General features: G+C 42.5%; 1 protein-coding gene across 6 annotated transcripts in view; it reads left to right on the forward strand.

The window, feature by feature from the left end:
* Positions 1–16,749, forward strand: part of LOC111583762 (IQ motif and SEC7 domain-containing protein 1-like) — a 205,546-nt gene that overhangs the window by 176,858 nt on the left and 11,939 nt on the right. For all 6 annotated transcript variants that reach the window (XM_055013040.1, XM_055013036.1, XM_055013035.1 and 3 more), the window contains 9 exons: positions 1,350–1,930; positions 2,835–3,758; positions 4,653–4,811; positions 6,605–6,727; positions 6,811–6,977; positions 7,596–7,735; positions 8,002–8,127; positions 10,284–10,383; positions 14,998–15,159. In XM_055013040.1, the coding sequence (XP_054869015.1) occupies positions 1,350–1,930; positions 2,835–3,758; positions 4,653–4,811; positions 6,605–6,727; positions 6,811–6,977; positions 7,596–7,735; positions 8,002–8,127; positions 10,284–10,383; positions 14,998–15,159 (2,482 nt within the window). The remainder of the gene's footprint in view (positions 1–1,349; positions 1,931–2,834; positions 3,759–4,652; positions 4,812–6,604; positions 6,728–6,810; positions 6,978–7,595; positions 7,736–8,001; positions 8,128–10,283; positions 10,384–14,997; positions 15,160–16,749) is intronic.

Below are 16,749 nucleotides of genomic sequence, written 5' to 3' on the forward strand. Positions count from 1 at the left end.
TCAGGAAGATCAGTCAGTACAATGTGTTTTAAATAAGGTTCGTAAAGGATGGGACTGTCCGACCAGGCTCCAACAGTTTGTCAAACCACATTCAGGAGGAGCAAAGAGGACTCCGTCCTGGCAGTGGAACAGCAGAGCAGCTCTTTGCCATTGCATTTCTGTCAGAATACTGCTGGACCATTGCTACATCGATCCTTGTACAACCAAAGTGAGATGTGTGTTTGTATTCTCGGCACAAAGTCAAACATGTTTCTGGTCGGTGTTGACTCCACCAAGGTTGCCCTTTGCGCCCGATCCTTAAAAGGATCTCAAGGGGCAGCAGGGGTGAGGAAGGTGCCTGGCCAAGGAACATTGTCTGTGTTTCCTTTAGATGGTGTGGTTTTGTTGCCTTCCTCAAGCTGCAACCTTCATGAGGTATATGAAATATGAAATGGAGCAGTTTACAACTGAGTGTGAAGCAGCCGCGAAAGAGCCATCACCTACAAGTACGAGGTTCTCTGTCATAAACCAGTGAATGGCTCCTTCCTGTTTTGAGTTATTTGTTGCCCCATGTGAAGGAGTTTAAGTACCTCAAGATCTTGGTTACTAGTGATGGTAAAAGGGAGCATGAGATGCACAGATAGATTGTTGCAGCATCAGCAATAATGCAAGGGTTCTACCAGACTATCATGGTGAAGACACGGTGAGCTGGGGAGCATTGCTCTCAGTTTATGAGTCTACATTCCAACCATCATCTATGGTCATGAGCTCTGGGTAGTGACCAAATAAATGAGATGGCAGATACAATGCCCAGAATGAGTTTCCTCCATGGGTTGGCTGTGCTCAGCCTTAGAGATAGGCTAAGGTGTGCGGACATCTGGACGGAGCTCAGAGTAGAGTCCCTGCTCCTTTGCGTCAAAAGGAGCCAGCTGAGGTTGTTCGGGCATCTGATTATGATGCCTTCTAGACGCCTTTTGCTTTCCAGGTTGTTCACTTGGCAGGAGACCCTAGGGGAGCCCCAGATGTCACAGGAAGGATTATATACTATACCTCATCTGGCATGGGAATGCCTCAGAAGGAACTCAGAAACATTGCTGGGAAGAATCTGGAATGCCCTCCTTAAGCCTGCAGGGATAGATGAATGGATGCTGTATATATAATATACATATCTACATATATATATACTCGCACACAGATGTGTACCAGAATTTCCTGTGGCGAAATGAAACCAAAACAGGAATTATTCATCCCAACCTGCAAGTTTTGGCTCCTGTGACCTTTCTTTCTGTCATTTCCTCAAACTGAAGTGCGTCTCTTAATTCTGACCATTATTGTCTTGTGCTGACCTTCTCAATGTGCATTCACTGCAGGTTAAGTCCTTGGCTGACTCCATGGACGATTCACTCACCTGCCAGTCCGGCCGTGAAGACTCCCAAGAAGCAGGAGGCGAGGGAGAGGAGGACGACGATGAGGATGAGGAGGAAGGAGACGAAGAAGAGGAAGAGGAGGAGGAAGAAGGGGAGGAAGACGAGGAGGAAGACGAGGATGAAGACTACAGACAGTGTGCGTGGCGTAACACCAGTGCATCCTCCCGACGTGTCGGAGGAGGGAGGGGAGGCGTGGGCGGAGGCGCCGCCATGCACGAGGACAGCACCACCACCTCCTTCAGTGATGTCACACTCTACATGGACGAGGGCTGCCTCCCCTCTTCGCCGCTCTCTCGCCCCGCCTCCAGCTCTGATACAGAGTACTGGGGAGGAGGGGGAGGAGGTGCAGGGGGGAGGGAGGACAGCAGAGAGACGGAGGGAGGCAGCAATGCCAGCCGGAGGAGCAGCACTCCCTGCACAGAGTGTCGGGGGGAGTACAGAGGGAGGACAGGAGGAGGAGGCGGACACCTCCCTGTCCTGACCATCGAACCGCCCAGCGACAGCTCAGTGGACATGAGTGACAGGTCAGCACAGCACCTAGCCTCCTATATATGTGGGAATATTTCCTAATATATTTTAGTCTTTGATTAACCCTCTGAACCCCTCGCTCAAATTTTTGTCAAATAGATAATTAGAGAAAAGCAACTTTGGTTTTCTTTTTTGTGATTTTTGGCATCATAACTGTGACATTACAGATAACACATTTTTGAGTTCTTGCCATGACTGTATTATTTCCATAGAGGTACAGAACTTTATAGCGTGGTGAAAAATGAGCCTGCAGTGAGTAAAAATGTGGCAGGAGCGAAGAAACTGCTTGAGGTTTAGAGGGTTGATGATTGACAGTCATTCCAAATATGGTGAAAATGAAGGATATTGTCCAGAACACAGTATGGCTTTAAGGTGTTTTCTGTGGTAACTACAATGAAGCTTTTCCTGCAGCTCCCCTTGCTGTGTGGACGTTAAATGTTGCTCATTGACCCTCTGAACCAAAAAGAGTTTCTGCATGTTTTTTGCTCTTTCTCACTTACTCCTGTTTGCTCTGTGTAGACACATTCTGCAGTTCAGTTAATTAGTCTCTGAATTTCGATCCCACGGCTGTTGGTCACAGTTGAATCATTTTGGGGTTCAGTGAGCTGATATGCAATGCTGGCATCCAAACAGCAGGGGGCGTTGCAGAAAGGTGTTGTATGGAGAGTGACACATACATATAGTTGTAGTCACAATAAATAGAGAAGCTACCTGAAAACATTACAATATTCTTGACTTCATTTTCACCCTGTTTGGGATGATTTTGTAGCATAGATTCAGTGTCAACGTTCCTCAGTGGTTGAATAGTTGCAGCACATGATGGCAGTGTCTGTGGTTCAGTTCCAACCTGGGTTACATGTCTTACCCTGTGTTTTGTTGTTGTTACCTTTAAATCTTCAGGTCAGAGCGAGGGTCTATCGGACGCCTGGTATACGAACAGGAGACTTCAGGAGTCGAGCGAGGTGGAGGGGAGAGGGAGAGGAGGGGAGGAGGAGGGGAAGGCGAAAGTGGGGAGGACGAGCGAGGCGGAGGAGGTGGAGTAAGCAGTGAAGCTGACTCTCCGCAGGGAACCATCAAACACAAACCAAACGGACGCTCGGTCGCCACAGCGCAGGGACAGACTCGCAGCCCATCCAGCGTGCCCTTGCCGATGCCTTCAGCCCGGACCCTGCCCTCTCATCCACTCCCTCACCCCCTCCAACACACGCACTCCCACCCCCACCAACACCCTCACCCTTCACCCATGCCCCACCTCCCCACCATCCTCCACCACCACCCGCAGTACAGCCAGCCGCACATCATGCACATGCACCACGGTGGCAGCCCTTACATGCAGCACCACTTCGCCCAGCACCACTACCACCACCTGCACCACCAACACCACCACCACCTCCCCCATGCTTACCCAGAACCCCCTTCTTCTCCGCTGCCCTCCCCCGTCCCGCCTCTCACACCTCTCTCGCCACTGCCGCCACCGCTCACGCCCTCGCCGCTGTCCTCCTCTTCGTCCTCGGCGCTACAAAACATGGAGGCGCAGCAGCACCACGGCCACCACCCCCACCTCCACCATCACCACCTGCTCTGCTCAGACGGTGACAACGAGAGCGTCAACTCCACCACCACCAACTCCAACGACGACACGACGGTCAACAACTGCAGCTCCGGCTCCTCGTCGCGTGACAGCCTGCGGGAGCCAATCGGAGGAGCCACTTTGGGGAAGCAGACCTATCAGAGAGAGAGCCGTCACAGCTGGGACTCACCTGCCTTCAACAACGACGTGGTGCAGCGGCGGCAGTACCGAATCGGACTGAACCTGTTTAACAAGTGAGCATTTGTTTGTCTGTAAGCATTTGTGTAATAATCCACAATAAGACTCAGATTCAGATACCAGATCTTCCTCCTCTCATCCAGAGTTAATTGAAGGCTAAATACCAGCTGACATCAGATATGAATGTGCAACTTACAGGGAACCAGCAGACAAAATTTCACGCGTTATCAAGGTTTAGTGCAAATCTAATAAACACAAAGCTTGACTGCTTTATTCAGTTACTGTTTTAGGTTTATATTCTGATATAAAGGCAGTCAACATTAAAATAATCCATAAAGGAAAGAAGACTGGAGTTCCTGTCTTTCAGAGTCTACAGGAACTTTCCCATGTCTTTTCACCAAAATAACAACAAACAATAGCTACTTGATGTAACTGCAATTCTAAGAGTACGTAGCTAATGGAGAATTGCGTTTGTAATGTTTGTAATGTGGTGAATTTTACGTTGAAGATGGTGATGTTAGAGAGGAGAAGACTGTTACTGGATGAGGACATCCAGAGGGTAGTAAAATATTGCTTGTTGTCCTTTCTAAGTTGAACTAATTAGAAATGGTCAACACCTAGTTTAACCAGTCAGCATTGAGAACTGCACTGCAGTTTTTCAGGGTCAATCAGAAGTTTCTACTGTGGAGTAGAGACTTTTTTTCCCTTGAACCCCGCCCTGAAAGAGGTTCTGCTGGGATGGTTGTGGTGGTCCGACTGAGCACAAAGGTTTAGGCCGCCCTTCTCATACTGTGACAAATTAAAAAGTGTGCTGTGGAAAAGGTCTATGTAGATGGTAAGGATTCAGTCATTTTAAGATGCTCCACCTATCATGTGTAGTGCAAGCCTAAAAAGAATGCGTAGTCAAGCAGCAGACTAGCTAAAAAGGACATGATTCCTTTGTCATACAGGAAGCCGGAGAAGGGGATCCAGTACCTGATTGAGAGGGGCTTCGTGTCTGACACGCCGGTGGGCATCGCCAGATTCATCCTGGAGAGGAAAGGACTGAGCAGGCAGATGATTGGAGAGTTCCTGGGCAGCCGACAGCAGTTCAACAAGGATGTCCTTGAGTGAGTCAAAGCATTTATGTGACTTCAGGTCTGTGTGTTTTATTTCAGTCCCTACAAGGAACGGCAGGTAAGAAGAGCGAGATTACAGGCTGATGTCATTACACACCAGCCTGTAATCTCTCCCACCTTTGCTTTGGTTGACGTGATCACAAATTTCCTCCATTGATGTTTTCATTGGAAATGTAATCTTAACATTCTGGTTGTTGTGTGTGTTTTCTGTAGAGGCGTTGTGTTGTTTCTTGCTGTCTGTGTAATCAGTCAGAGCATTTGGTATGATTCAGATGAACTCTGAAGACGCACCTTCATGTAGCTGACCTGTCACTGTGTGAAGTGGGCCAGAGTGTTAGACTGTTGATTTCAGAAAGGTACAGTCAGGAAGAAACCATCAGATTATGGCGAGCCATTTTAATATTTATTATCTCCACCAGATATTTATTGCAGATATCCTTATTTCAGTTCTTCTAAGCCAACATTTCAGATACATCTCAGACTTCAGATATCATTACGTTTGCAGGAGCATCGTCATGTCCAGCATTTCAGACTAGTGAGAGCGACGTTTCAGACATCCTATTATTTCAGCTCGTCAAAACTGAATTACAGATATTTCTAACTGTCGATATAACGTTGTTGAGAGCTATACTGTCAATTCCAGATAGTCAAACTCAGCGAGTAAATGTTAAAATGCCTTGCTGTATTTGGACTTCACAAAGTGTGAAAGCAGGCCAACAAAAAAACATTTTAAAAAAATATGTCAGCCTTTGCTATATTTTTTCTGATCTCATTGGCTTGGGGGAAGGATAAGGAATTTAATGTCATTTCATGTTTAAATGTGGAATTTTGAGGCGTGCTATTGGATCTCATTTGGTTGTTTGCATCTTTTTTTGGTCATTTTGAATCTCTTTGTGTGTAATTTGTGCCTCTTTAGGATAGTTTTGTGGTTGTCTGTGTTCTCTTTGTGTTTTATTTGAAAATTCTCTCTAGTGTCTCATATCCATTGAGCCAAAGGTTGTTCAGTTTAGTTTTTTTATGTTCTGCTGTAAAAATGTCAACTTTCTAGTACTATTAGCAACCCAAAATGGGTAAAAATGTTTTTATTTTTCATGGTATTCTGAAAGCAAGTGATAGCAAGTAATGTTTTTCCTGTTTGACCTCATGATGGTGTGGTTGTCTCGTTGTTACTGTAAATAAATACAGGTACAGCGAATAAAAAGCCTGTTTGTTAGTGTTTATCGTCACTGAATCACCATAATGCAGCAACTCCATGTCAGGTTTAGTGCAGGACAGCATTTTTGTTGATATTGGAGGATTTTAATGGCCACATCTCTGCAGAGGATGATGTATTTAAGGCTGCAGATGTTATTAGCTCTGAAAGACACAAGAGTCAAGATATTGTTCAGTTAGGAGCCACAAGAAGTTACAACTAATGATACAGTATCATATAATTCCATTAGCTGCCTCATCCCTGAGGTCATAAATGCATAAGTAGTTTTCTGGGACAAATTTCTAACTTGTAGAGCAGCTGTGGCCTCAGCTGCAGAAAAGGGAAGATGAGCCACAACTTTCAAAAGCTGATGGAGGCTTTAAAAGTCTTTAGTTTTAGTCTTCAGCTGAAATACACCCACAAAAACATTTGAGACACCTCATCTGTCCATCCACAGTAGACTAACGAACAGCTATTGTGTGCTATTGTTAACAATATGTTCTCAAAAATACTGTGATATAATGTATGGCATAATCTACCTCATGGGTTGCAGTTATATATGATGATCAGTGTTCTCTGTCTCTGTGTGCAGCTGTGTCCTGGATGAGATGGATTTCTCAGGGATGGATCTGGATGACGCTCTAAGAAAGTTCCAAGCTCAGATTAAAGTTCAGGGTGAAGCTCAGCGGGTGGAGCGACTAGTCGAGGCCTTCAGGTATTAAACTGCACTGCAGGTAGGAATTGGACAAGTTTTACAGCTTGTGATGTGTCCTTCACTGCCTTTCTCTCTCCTTGCAGTCAGCGGTACTGTGTCTGTAACCCAGTGCTGATCCGGCAGTTCCAGAACCCGGACACCATCTTCATCCTGGCCTTCGCTATCATCCTCCTCAACACGGACATGTACAGCCCCAACGTCAAGCCAGAGAGAAAGATGAAGCTCGAGGACTTCATCAAAAACTTGCGGGGTTAGTCAGTAGCTCATCTCATGCAAGAAGTGCTGTAAATAATCCAGGTTTGGAAAAGTTTTAAAAACTACTTGGCTGGAAAGTAGCAGAAATGCTGCAGGCTGTCGTCTTCACTCATAACAGTAAGATTTTTCTAAAAGCAGATTGGAGCGGCTGATTTGCAGCCAGAAGAGCTTGGCAACAAAAGAGAGTAAAACTACATTTTATAAAGTTTTACAAGAGCCTTAAAGGAAGAGCAGTTTTCTATTCATTTTAATGTCATTTAACTGTTTGAATCAGTTTTATAATCACGTTTAATAGACACTCAATAGGTTCAGGTGAGACACTTTCCGCCAGATTCAAACATTTATTTACAAAAGACACATTTATGCTGCCTGCTAATTGCTTGTGTTCCACTCTGGACCAAATCCTGCCTGAGGCTCACAACATTTGGATAACGTGAACAAAACCAACCATTCAGTTTTCTGTGCGAGCTGGGTGCAGGAGCAAGGATTGTGGTGTATTTCAGGTTACAAGGATGAACGTAGATCGAAGATTGGACTGGAAGAGACTCTCAGTTCTTACTTTTCACTTAGCCTTTTCCTCGACTTCATACATGTATACGTGTGTTCCCATCAGGTGTCGATAACGGTCAGGACATCCCCAGAGACCTGCTTGTGGCCATTTATGGGAGGATCCAGAAGTGGGAGCTGAGGACCAATGATGACCATGTGTCACAGGTCCAGGCGGTGGAGAGGATGGTGGTCGGCAAGAAGCCTGTAAGAAGCTCCCGAACAAACACATGAACACATGCATGAATGTTTCAGGCACTAAGGATAAAGCGAGGATTAGCGCTGTATTTAAATCTTACCTATTCTGTAACCAACCAGTTGGTTCATATTGAATGCGTTGCAGCTTCTTATATAAACATCACAGTTAATGGCCTAAACTGAAAAGTTGTACCCCTGAATGTGTTTGCTTTATATGTATGAAGTGTAATCTGTGTGTGTGTGTGTGTGTGTGTGTGTGTGTGTGTGTGTTGCAGGTGTTGTCCCTGCCTCATCGCAGGTTGGTGTGCTGCTGTCAGCTCTTCGAGGTTCCTGATCCAAACAGAGCTCAGAGGAGCGGCGTCCATCAGAGAGAAGTCTTCCTTTTCAACGACCTGCTGATGGTAATCAGTGCTTCTTTGTGTGCCACAAACTCTCTGCACAGAGCCTAAAGAGGCAGATCCAGAGCTTGCGCCTCACTAGAGCACCAGTTTATCCCATAATGCCCCGCTGCAGTTTAATTCCACGCTCCAGAAATGTCAGAAAGTCTTAAAGTGTGGATATTAAAGAAAGGGGAAATAAACAGGATTTGTCAGCAAGTTTTACCCTTCAAATCTCATGTTTTTCCACTGAAGCTTAGGTTTTAGGGTTTCCCACTTCACTGTCTGGTTGGTTCTTTGTGTTTCCAGCAGCATCAGCCCTGATAGACAGACACAGTTAGAGATGAGCTGGTGGAAATAGTGGAGCATTTAACAGCCGAAGAATGAGATGGTAGGGACCAAAAACAAAGCTAAAAGAAAGTCCATATTCGCAGTTGTCACGAATGTGAGAATGATCTATAGAGACCACAGTTGTTTTTTGTGCCAGGCTGTGAACATGTTAATTTCTGCTGTTGGAGATTTTAATGTGGGGTTCTATGGGGATTGACTCACTTTGGGAGCCAGCCTCAAGTGAAAAGACACAAACACATCTCTAATGGGATGCTGATGGTGCTCTGTGTCAACTAGATGTGTTTGCTAACTTTACATGCTGCAATTAAAATGTGATCATGATGGTATTATATAAACCATAAACTGTACATACAGATGACATCACCCATAGGTTTCCTGCAGACAGGTATTGAAGCTCAGAAAAGCTCAGAGTGGCCACTACCATCTTAGCAGTGTCTGAGTCCTCCAAACTCACAGATAATCCAAAAAATGAGCAAAAATGTGGAGTAAATGAGGCTGAAGTGTATACTGTTGTATAACTGTGGCCATGCCTTTAATAATGTATAATTTTAGGCCCTAATATAATTAAAATGAATAAGTTATATAAAGATTGACCCCTGTGCAGTTGTACATGTTTACATGTTTGTTTTTTAAATTGTCAAAATGACACCATTTGCCAAAGTCAGAAACTGTAAAAATACAAAGAAAAACACTTCAGTTTGTCTTACGGTCTTTCTGCTAGTCCTTGAAATGAACCAAATCTAAGCTCAAATTGACCTTTTAAAGCCACAATGTTTCATCTGTATCATTTTATTCTATTTTATTTATTTATGTCTTATTTAAAAATGTGTGAAAATGATCAGTCTCTAGCCAGATTCTACAAAAAGAAAACATTCTTGTGTTCCTCAGCACAACCGAGAAGGCAGTAATGACCAAAAGTCACATGACAGAAAGTCAGACTTTTCGGCTGGACTGAACTGCAGGCTGCGTTCACATAGGGGATAGAGGAGACAAATAAGGAAGCAAATTCAAAAATGTAAGAAGTAAAATATCTATAGAATGTAGAGCCATCATTTTTTTCAGTGTTTGCAACATTTGTGGAAAAATGTTGTAGATGTCAATTAAAGGTTTCCACAATTTTTGTAAAATAAATCGTCAAACACTTTCAGCTTTAGCTTTTTATGATTTGTGGTATTATAAATGTCTGGTATGACGCAGAAGATGTTCTCAACCTCTCTTTACTCCTAGCCATTGTTGTGCTGTTTCCATAGATGTGCAGGACTTGAAAAATGAGCCCACAGTGATTAAAAACATCTCAGGTGCAGAAAATGCCTAAAAATTGCATGGAGTTGATGAAATGAATGTAAGCCAATCTAGAAAAGTATAATAAAAAAGGTCCCACAAAGATGAAAACAAACAGCCTAACCAGCTGCAGGTGCGAACATGTAAATTTGAATAAAAGCTCTCCTCTACTTAAATGATTTAAACTACCTTCTGGGTCTCCCTATGCAGTCTTTACCAAAAGTGTGTCTTGTGGTTGTACTTAGATTAAATGATTTTTTCTCTGACTCAGCTCTGTTCAGTCATTTATATTTTGTTTATAATGTGAAAAGCATGCAGAGGGAAACATCTGCAGTTTATGGGAAAGCGATTAAAATGTCACAGTGAGGGATTTTAAAAATCTCTCATCTCGAAAGAAACATACAAAGTAAATAGAGATGGAGATTAGTTTCATCAAAACTCTTTTGCTGTTTCCTCTCCTCCTCCCTTCTTCCTTTCATTTCACTCTGCTTCTCCTTCACTTTCGCTCTCCTCGGTCCTTAACTTCGGATCCTACTTTTCTTCTCCAGGTCACGAAGATATTCCAGAAGAAGAAGACTTCGGTGACGTACAGCTTCAGACAATCATTTCCGCTGGTCGACATGCAGGTGCACACCTTCCAGAACACCTGTAAGCACCACTCTCTGTTAGCTCTCATCCATCTGCTCTCTCCATCTGTCTCAGTCTCTCGCCGTTTTATTTTTTAAATCTCCATTTATTTCCTAGCTCAACTCTCTATTTTTACCCCACAGTCAGCAGGGACCCTGAAAATACACACATGCAGAAATGCAAGGGATACACAGAACACATGAAAGCTGCGCTGAAAAGACTGTTTGTATAAACACTTGTCACTACCCAGGGCTATGTATAGTTTGTGCTTTACAGTTTTCCTCCATTATTTCATGGGTCCTGTATTTTACAGCTAAAAATCACTGGATTTTCAACTCCCCAGCCTTCCTTGAACTACTCCTGTGTGGCGTGCCTTTCTGTCAGACAACTTAACCAAATCTCAGCTAAAAATTCTGATATTTCATCAGATTCACTTTAACCTACATGTCTCATTTAAAAGTCAAAGTCTGTGCTCCTCGGCACAACCATGAAGCCAACTTTTCAGATGAACTGGGCTGAACTGCAGGCTGTGTTTACACAGAGCAGACAGGAGACAAGTGTGAAGACAAATTAAAAATGTAACAGTAAAATATCTCTGGAACCCTGAAACAAAATGTTGTATATGCTGTGTACATTTTTGTTCATTTTTGCATTTAAAAAAATGATTTATAGCATTGTAACTGTGTCACACTACACAAAAGACATATTTGAGGTCTCTCTTCTTCTAGTGATTGTACTGTTTCCATGGAGGTGCAGGACTTTATATTACAGTGAAAGATGAGCCCACAGTGAGTAAAAATGTGGCAGAAACAAAATCTACTTGTGGTTCAGAGGGTTAATGTTACAATTCATTCCAAGCATGCTAAAATAAGAATGACGTTGTCCAGCATGTCAGTTTTTAGGGTATTTTCTGTGTTTACTGTGGAAACTACAAAGCATCAGTGATGCTCCTAAACCCTCTGAACCCCGAGCAGATTTTGTCCCTTTTTACTCACTGTGAGCTAATTTTGTCACTGCAGTTCATAGTTGCAGAAGGTAATTTTTGAGCCCATAAATCTCAATTAATATGCCAGAACTTGGTCAAAGCATGACACTATGTTCGATTTTGAAACATGCACCAAAAACGCATGTGGGACAAAATTTGGAGGCTCTGTCCTAGTTGGAAATGTTCTCAACAATCTGTTAATAATCACTTGGCAAAACATAGTGTCACTTCCCTCTCCAATTACAGTTGTCTGCCAGGCTTTTCTTTAAATGTAAGGCACCGTCAGTCTCCACAAGTGTAGTTGGTACACCACTGAAAACACCAACAGCCTGTTTCAAAGCAATACTGTGGAAACACATCACAGGATTTCCAAAATATACATCTGTCGATCTGCAAACGCTGCTGCTTAGCAGTATTCCTCAAATTATGACTCATTCACCTGACACATTATTGAATAATGATGCTAACACAATCATATAGGGTTGTGTATGTGTGTGTGGGTGTGTGTGGTTTCCAAGCCTCTACTTGAGCGGAGATGAATTGGCTCTCAGTTCTGTGCAGCAGATTGGAATTGGTGCAGTTTAAAATGTGCCTCAGCACCTGTTAACAGGATGCCTCATGCACAGAGTGAGTTCGGCTGCACAATCACTTCTCTGCCACTTTAGAAAAGCCTGTATATACCGTAGTCTCTTGCCAACCTATATAGCCCAACTGAGAACCCAGAAATGTTGAGTACAACAAAATTTGGTGTTAGAAGTGCACAGTATGGTTCCCTAGCATTTAAAACATTTATTGAATGCATTCTGCATCTTTAGTACACCAAACACATCCAATATTGTTCATATCAACCATGCAATTTCTGAAATATTGTCTAGCTACGTGCTTGACATTATTGCCAGTTATGCAAATTGCCTAACATTTGCAAGTTAGCATCCAGCTCCTGGGGATCCACACTGTATGTTCCTAATAAAAATTACCTGAGTTCTCAATATTTCTTGTTTCACACTGCTGGCAAGTGGACTTACTACAGTAAAAATAACCATAAACTACAATCATAAGTGCTTCAGACTTCTCCTCTTGGTACATTAAGACTTTTTACTTCTTATCCACGAGGGTTCCTCAGCTGTAACTGACTGGTGGAAAGTCCCAGATATTTATTATCATCCCAATATCAATTAGCTCGAAGACTCGAGACTCTCAAGACATGCTCACACTCAGGGTGTAAATGGTTGTGAAACTGCCTGGTGAGACACGACTCAAGGTGCTATTTGGTGGCAAAACTTTTTTTGGAGTGATTTCAGAATTGCATTTCTAAGTACCTGATAAGCTGTGTTGTAGATCCTCTCCTCTGTTTAGAGACGGCTGTTCAACTTAAACTTTAACAACTTATAAGCATTAACACTACATAACCAATGTTACCTCACTGTCATCGGTCCACCTGACCAATCAGAGCAGACTGGGTTGTTTGGGAGAAGGGCCTTTAAGAGAATCCAGAGCCAAAATGCAGAGTTTCAGACGGAGATTGAAAAGAGGTGTTGCAGAAATATATGATATGTGAAAAGAAAAAGTTTTTGAACATTAAAGCATGTAAATATAGTCTAGTAGACCCCCAAAATACAATTATAAACCTGTAAATGTCCAGACTAAGGGGACTTTAAAACTTTCTAACAGAGAGGACAGTGAAACTCAGATTTTTTTCAGCCTCTTGTTCCATCTGTCGCCATCTTGTCCATTAAAGGCAACTGGAGAAGGAATTGACTAATCAGAGCTTTGTAAGAAGGGTTTTGTTGGGGACACAATCCTTCATACCCTGCCAGCTACCTTGACAATCTATGGAAAACTAGTGGCAAAAATGGCAACAAAATCCGTGACAAGCACAGAGGAGACTGATGCAGAATTTTTTTTTCATTGACCTGCAGTTCTCGAGTTAATTTTCCCTGAAAATGGATTTCATTGTATTAAATGAAATTGCATCACATTTAAAGGTCAGCATTATTGCGTCATGTACTGTGTTAGATACTTGAGGGATCCACAGCGTCGTCTCAGAGCTTGTTCAGTTGGTTAGTTGTCGTTGTTGTTGTTGACAGTTCTCCAGTTGGAGCTAAATGGATCTTGGCAGACTGTGGTGATGACTGTGACCAGGACAGATTGTCCCATATGATTCATCAGCACAATCATACATCGGCCGTGTGGGTGGGTGAATGTGTGTGTGCATTGTGTGGGAGGCAGGTAAGAAGGTGTGTGTAATGAAAACTTCTTTTCTCAATCAGCGTTCAGTGATCAGGGCTCATGATCGGACATGAACACACTATTTTTTGCCAAAATTCAGATTCAGATTGGTGGGAGGATGTCTCAGAAGCAGACATCTTCTCATCTTTGTGTGTAAGGCTGCTCTCCTTCAAAAAAAAGAAATTGTGTTTATTTTTTGTAGATTTAAAAAAAAATGTTTTAACTAATTTCTAATATTAAACAATGCAAGAGTGAATGAGCTGTTTGCATTTTGGGATCTTTGTTGTTGTTGGTGATGTTGCTGTGGAGCACTTTGATTGCTACATTTCCATCTGTAAATCCATCCATTATCTATACACTGCTTAATTCTCATTGGGGTCGCAGGTGGGGGGCTGGAGTCTATCCCAGCTGATTTAGGGTGGAGGCAGGGGACACCCTGGACAGGTCACCAGTCTATCACAGGGCTACATATAGAGACAAACAATCACATTCACACCTACAGACAGTTTAGAGTTACCAGTTAACCTCAGCATGTTTTTGGACTGTGGGAGGAAGCCAGAGTACCTGGAGAAAACCCACGCATGCACAGGGAGAACATGCAAACTCCATGCAGAAAGATCCCAGGAAGGCCGGGAAGTGAACTAGGTATCTTCTGGCTGCAAGGTGAAAGTGCTAACCACTACCCCACTGTGCAGCCCCTGTCTGTAAATGTGATGCTTTTTCTGTTGTGGCAATATGAAATATTTAATATACACCAATGCAATAGAATTACCCAATCTCTTGAAAATATAAGTCAATATCTGAAGCACTTAAGTTTAAAAATGATAGCTTTAAAGGCTTTACTTTCAAAGGATGTGGGCAATCATTAACGTTGCATAGCTTCACTGATAATTTCAACAAAATGTAACATTATTAACATCCCTTAATCTTTTAACATTTGTATTTCTAAATGTTGGAAGCATGCAGATCCTTCATTGCCTGTTAAAAGAAGGATGTATTTGAAACAGCTTTCGAAATGGAGCAGTCTTCATCACACCATTGCAGTCTTCAAATGCAACCTTAAAGTGTGAAACCCCTGAATTACAATACAGCTTTTTTTTCTAGTTTCGTTTTAATTCATACTGATTGCATGAATTAGAACATGACTTAGAATGTTAGCGTTAAGCTCAGTACCGCACAGCTGTTAGCACAACAGTACCCTGTTTGCACCACTATGTTTGGTTTACTCTTCTTGATATCCTTTTCTTTTTAATAGGCAAATGTTCATGTTAAACCTTGATCCTGAACCTTTTTCTGCAGCTGCTGGACATGTCACCTCTTCTGGTTTTCACAGCTGAGTCATTCCAGCTCTTCGCAGGGAGCTCAGATGATTTTTTTTTTGAGCAGAGGTTACATGTCCTTGTGTGTTGTGTGTCACTCAGACTACCCTCACGGTATCAGGCTGACGTCGGCCAACCCGGGAGGAGAGAGGAAGGTGCTGATTGTCTTCACAGCTCCGAGCCAGCAAGACCGAGCACGATTCACCTCCGACCTCCGAGAGAGCATCGCAGAGGTGCAGGACATGGAGAAGTACCGAGTGGAGTGTAAGTGTTCCTGTCACAGTACTGGTAGCAATACAGCAGTCATGCTATTTTAATAGTACATTTTTACATTAATTGAATTAATATTTAATAGGCAGTATTCTAGCACTGGTAGTGAGAGGTATAGTAATTGTAGAAGCAGCAGTCAGTGTAGCAGCGGCCACAGAGGTAGTAGTATAAATACTTATGACATTAATAATATTATGAAACATGCAGTAGCAGTACTTGTGGACCAGTCACCAGCACAGATGAGTTAAAAACATGTTGACGGGGTGGAACTACCTGCACAGCAATTCACAAGGCAAAAAAATGTAATTAAATACGGAGGATATGACTTAAAGTTGACAAAATTATCTGCCAAAAGAAAATTTCCCTTGCCTTATTTACTTTCCAAAATTCATCTCAAAATGCCATTAGTAGCAGTGGACATGACAAGAGATATTACATTACCACATTAAAACATGATGCTTGTATTCTGCAGTGTTTCCTGATAACCTTATAAACTCAGATTGATCTTTTTTATAATCTTACTTCTGGTGTTCATGGGTTTTACGGTTTCTTTGAAGTGGGGTTATATGATGTCCTCATCTCCAGTGGTTGGCAACCTGTACAAGTACAATTTGAAACTGAAATTTAGAATATATTCACCAGACAGCCCTGTCCACTGAAAAAATGAAGATGTCACATTTCTTTCTTCTAAACTACCACACCCTACTGACAAAAACTGTAAAGGTTGTACAATAAATGAAACTAAGTGAGTGAGGCAATAGTAGACCAATTACTCTTGTGTTCATTCAAGATGAAATTGCTGTTTTTGTCAGTGGAGTCTGGTTGCTTTGAAGATAACAACATAGCAGCTCTAGTTAGAAATAAAACTAAATAGAGTTTGTTGCTGACCCGGGTCCACACCAGATCTCCAAACCAGGGCTGCACAGAACATCATTTATTTACTGTAGATACATCATAGAAACTGAATTGCATATTTAAGATCAATCAATTTGAGTGAGAGCAGGTTGAAATCCTGTTATCCTTTTAATATGGGGGCTCTTTCTATGAATTGTGCACTTAGGTTTCAGAGTAGTTTCTTGCAGTCAGTGTACTATTAGCCCGAGAAAACTCTGACAGAAAGAATGTCGCATGAAACATGCGATGATTCACCAACTTAATAACTCTCTCAGATATATGTGTTTACTTGCTCAGTATGACAATAAATGTTTTTACTCTCTGAACCCAAAACACACTGGCAAATTTGAAAAGAGTGTTGTTGTTATAAAATCACCAAAGTGACACCATTTATCAGCTGGAAACTGTAAACACAGAGAGAATCATCAGATTTTGAGCTTTAAGATAAACTTTTTTGATCCCTCACCGGAAATGTACACATCGTAGCAGCTAAATAAAAGTGAAGCATAGTAAACAAGAAAAGCACTTACAGAGCACAGTACTCCGCCAAGGCTGCTTAGTCCTTGTACGATTTCCAACGGATAAATCCCCATAAGTCCGCAGCGGTGGATTTGAAGTAGGATCACAATCATGTGATCATCAGCAGGCAGCTGATGTAGTGTTCACTTGTCATAGTTACAGTGACGCCGT

This window comes from Amphiprion ocellaris, chromosome 8 (genome assembly GCF_022539595.1).
Source record: "Amphiprion ocellaris isolate individual 3 ecotype Okinawa chromosome 8, ASM2253959v1, whole genome shotgun sequence".
NCBI lineage: Eukaryota > Metazoa > Chordata > Actinopteri > Pomacentridae > Amphiprion > Amphiprion ocellaris.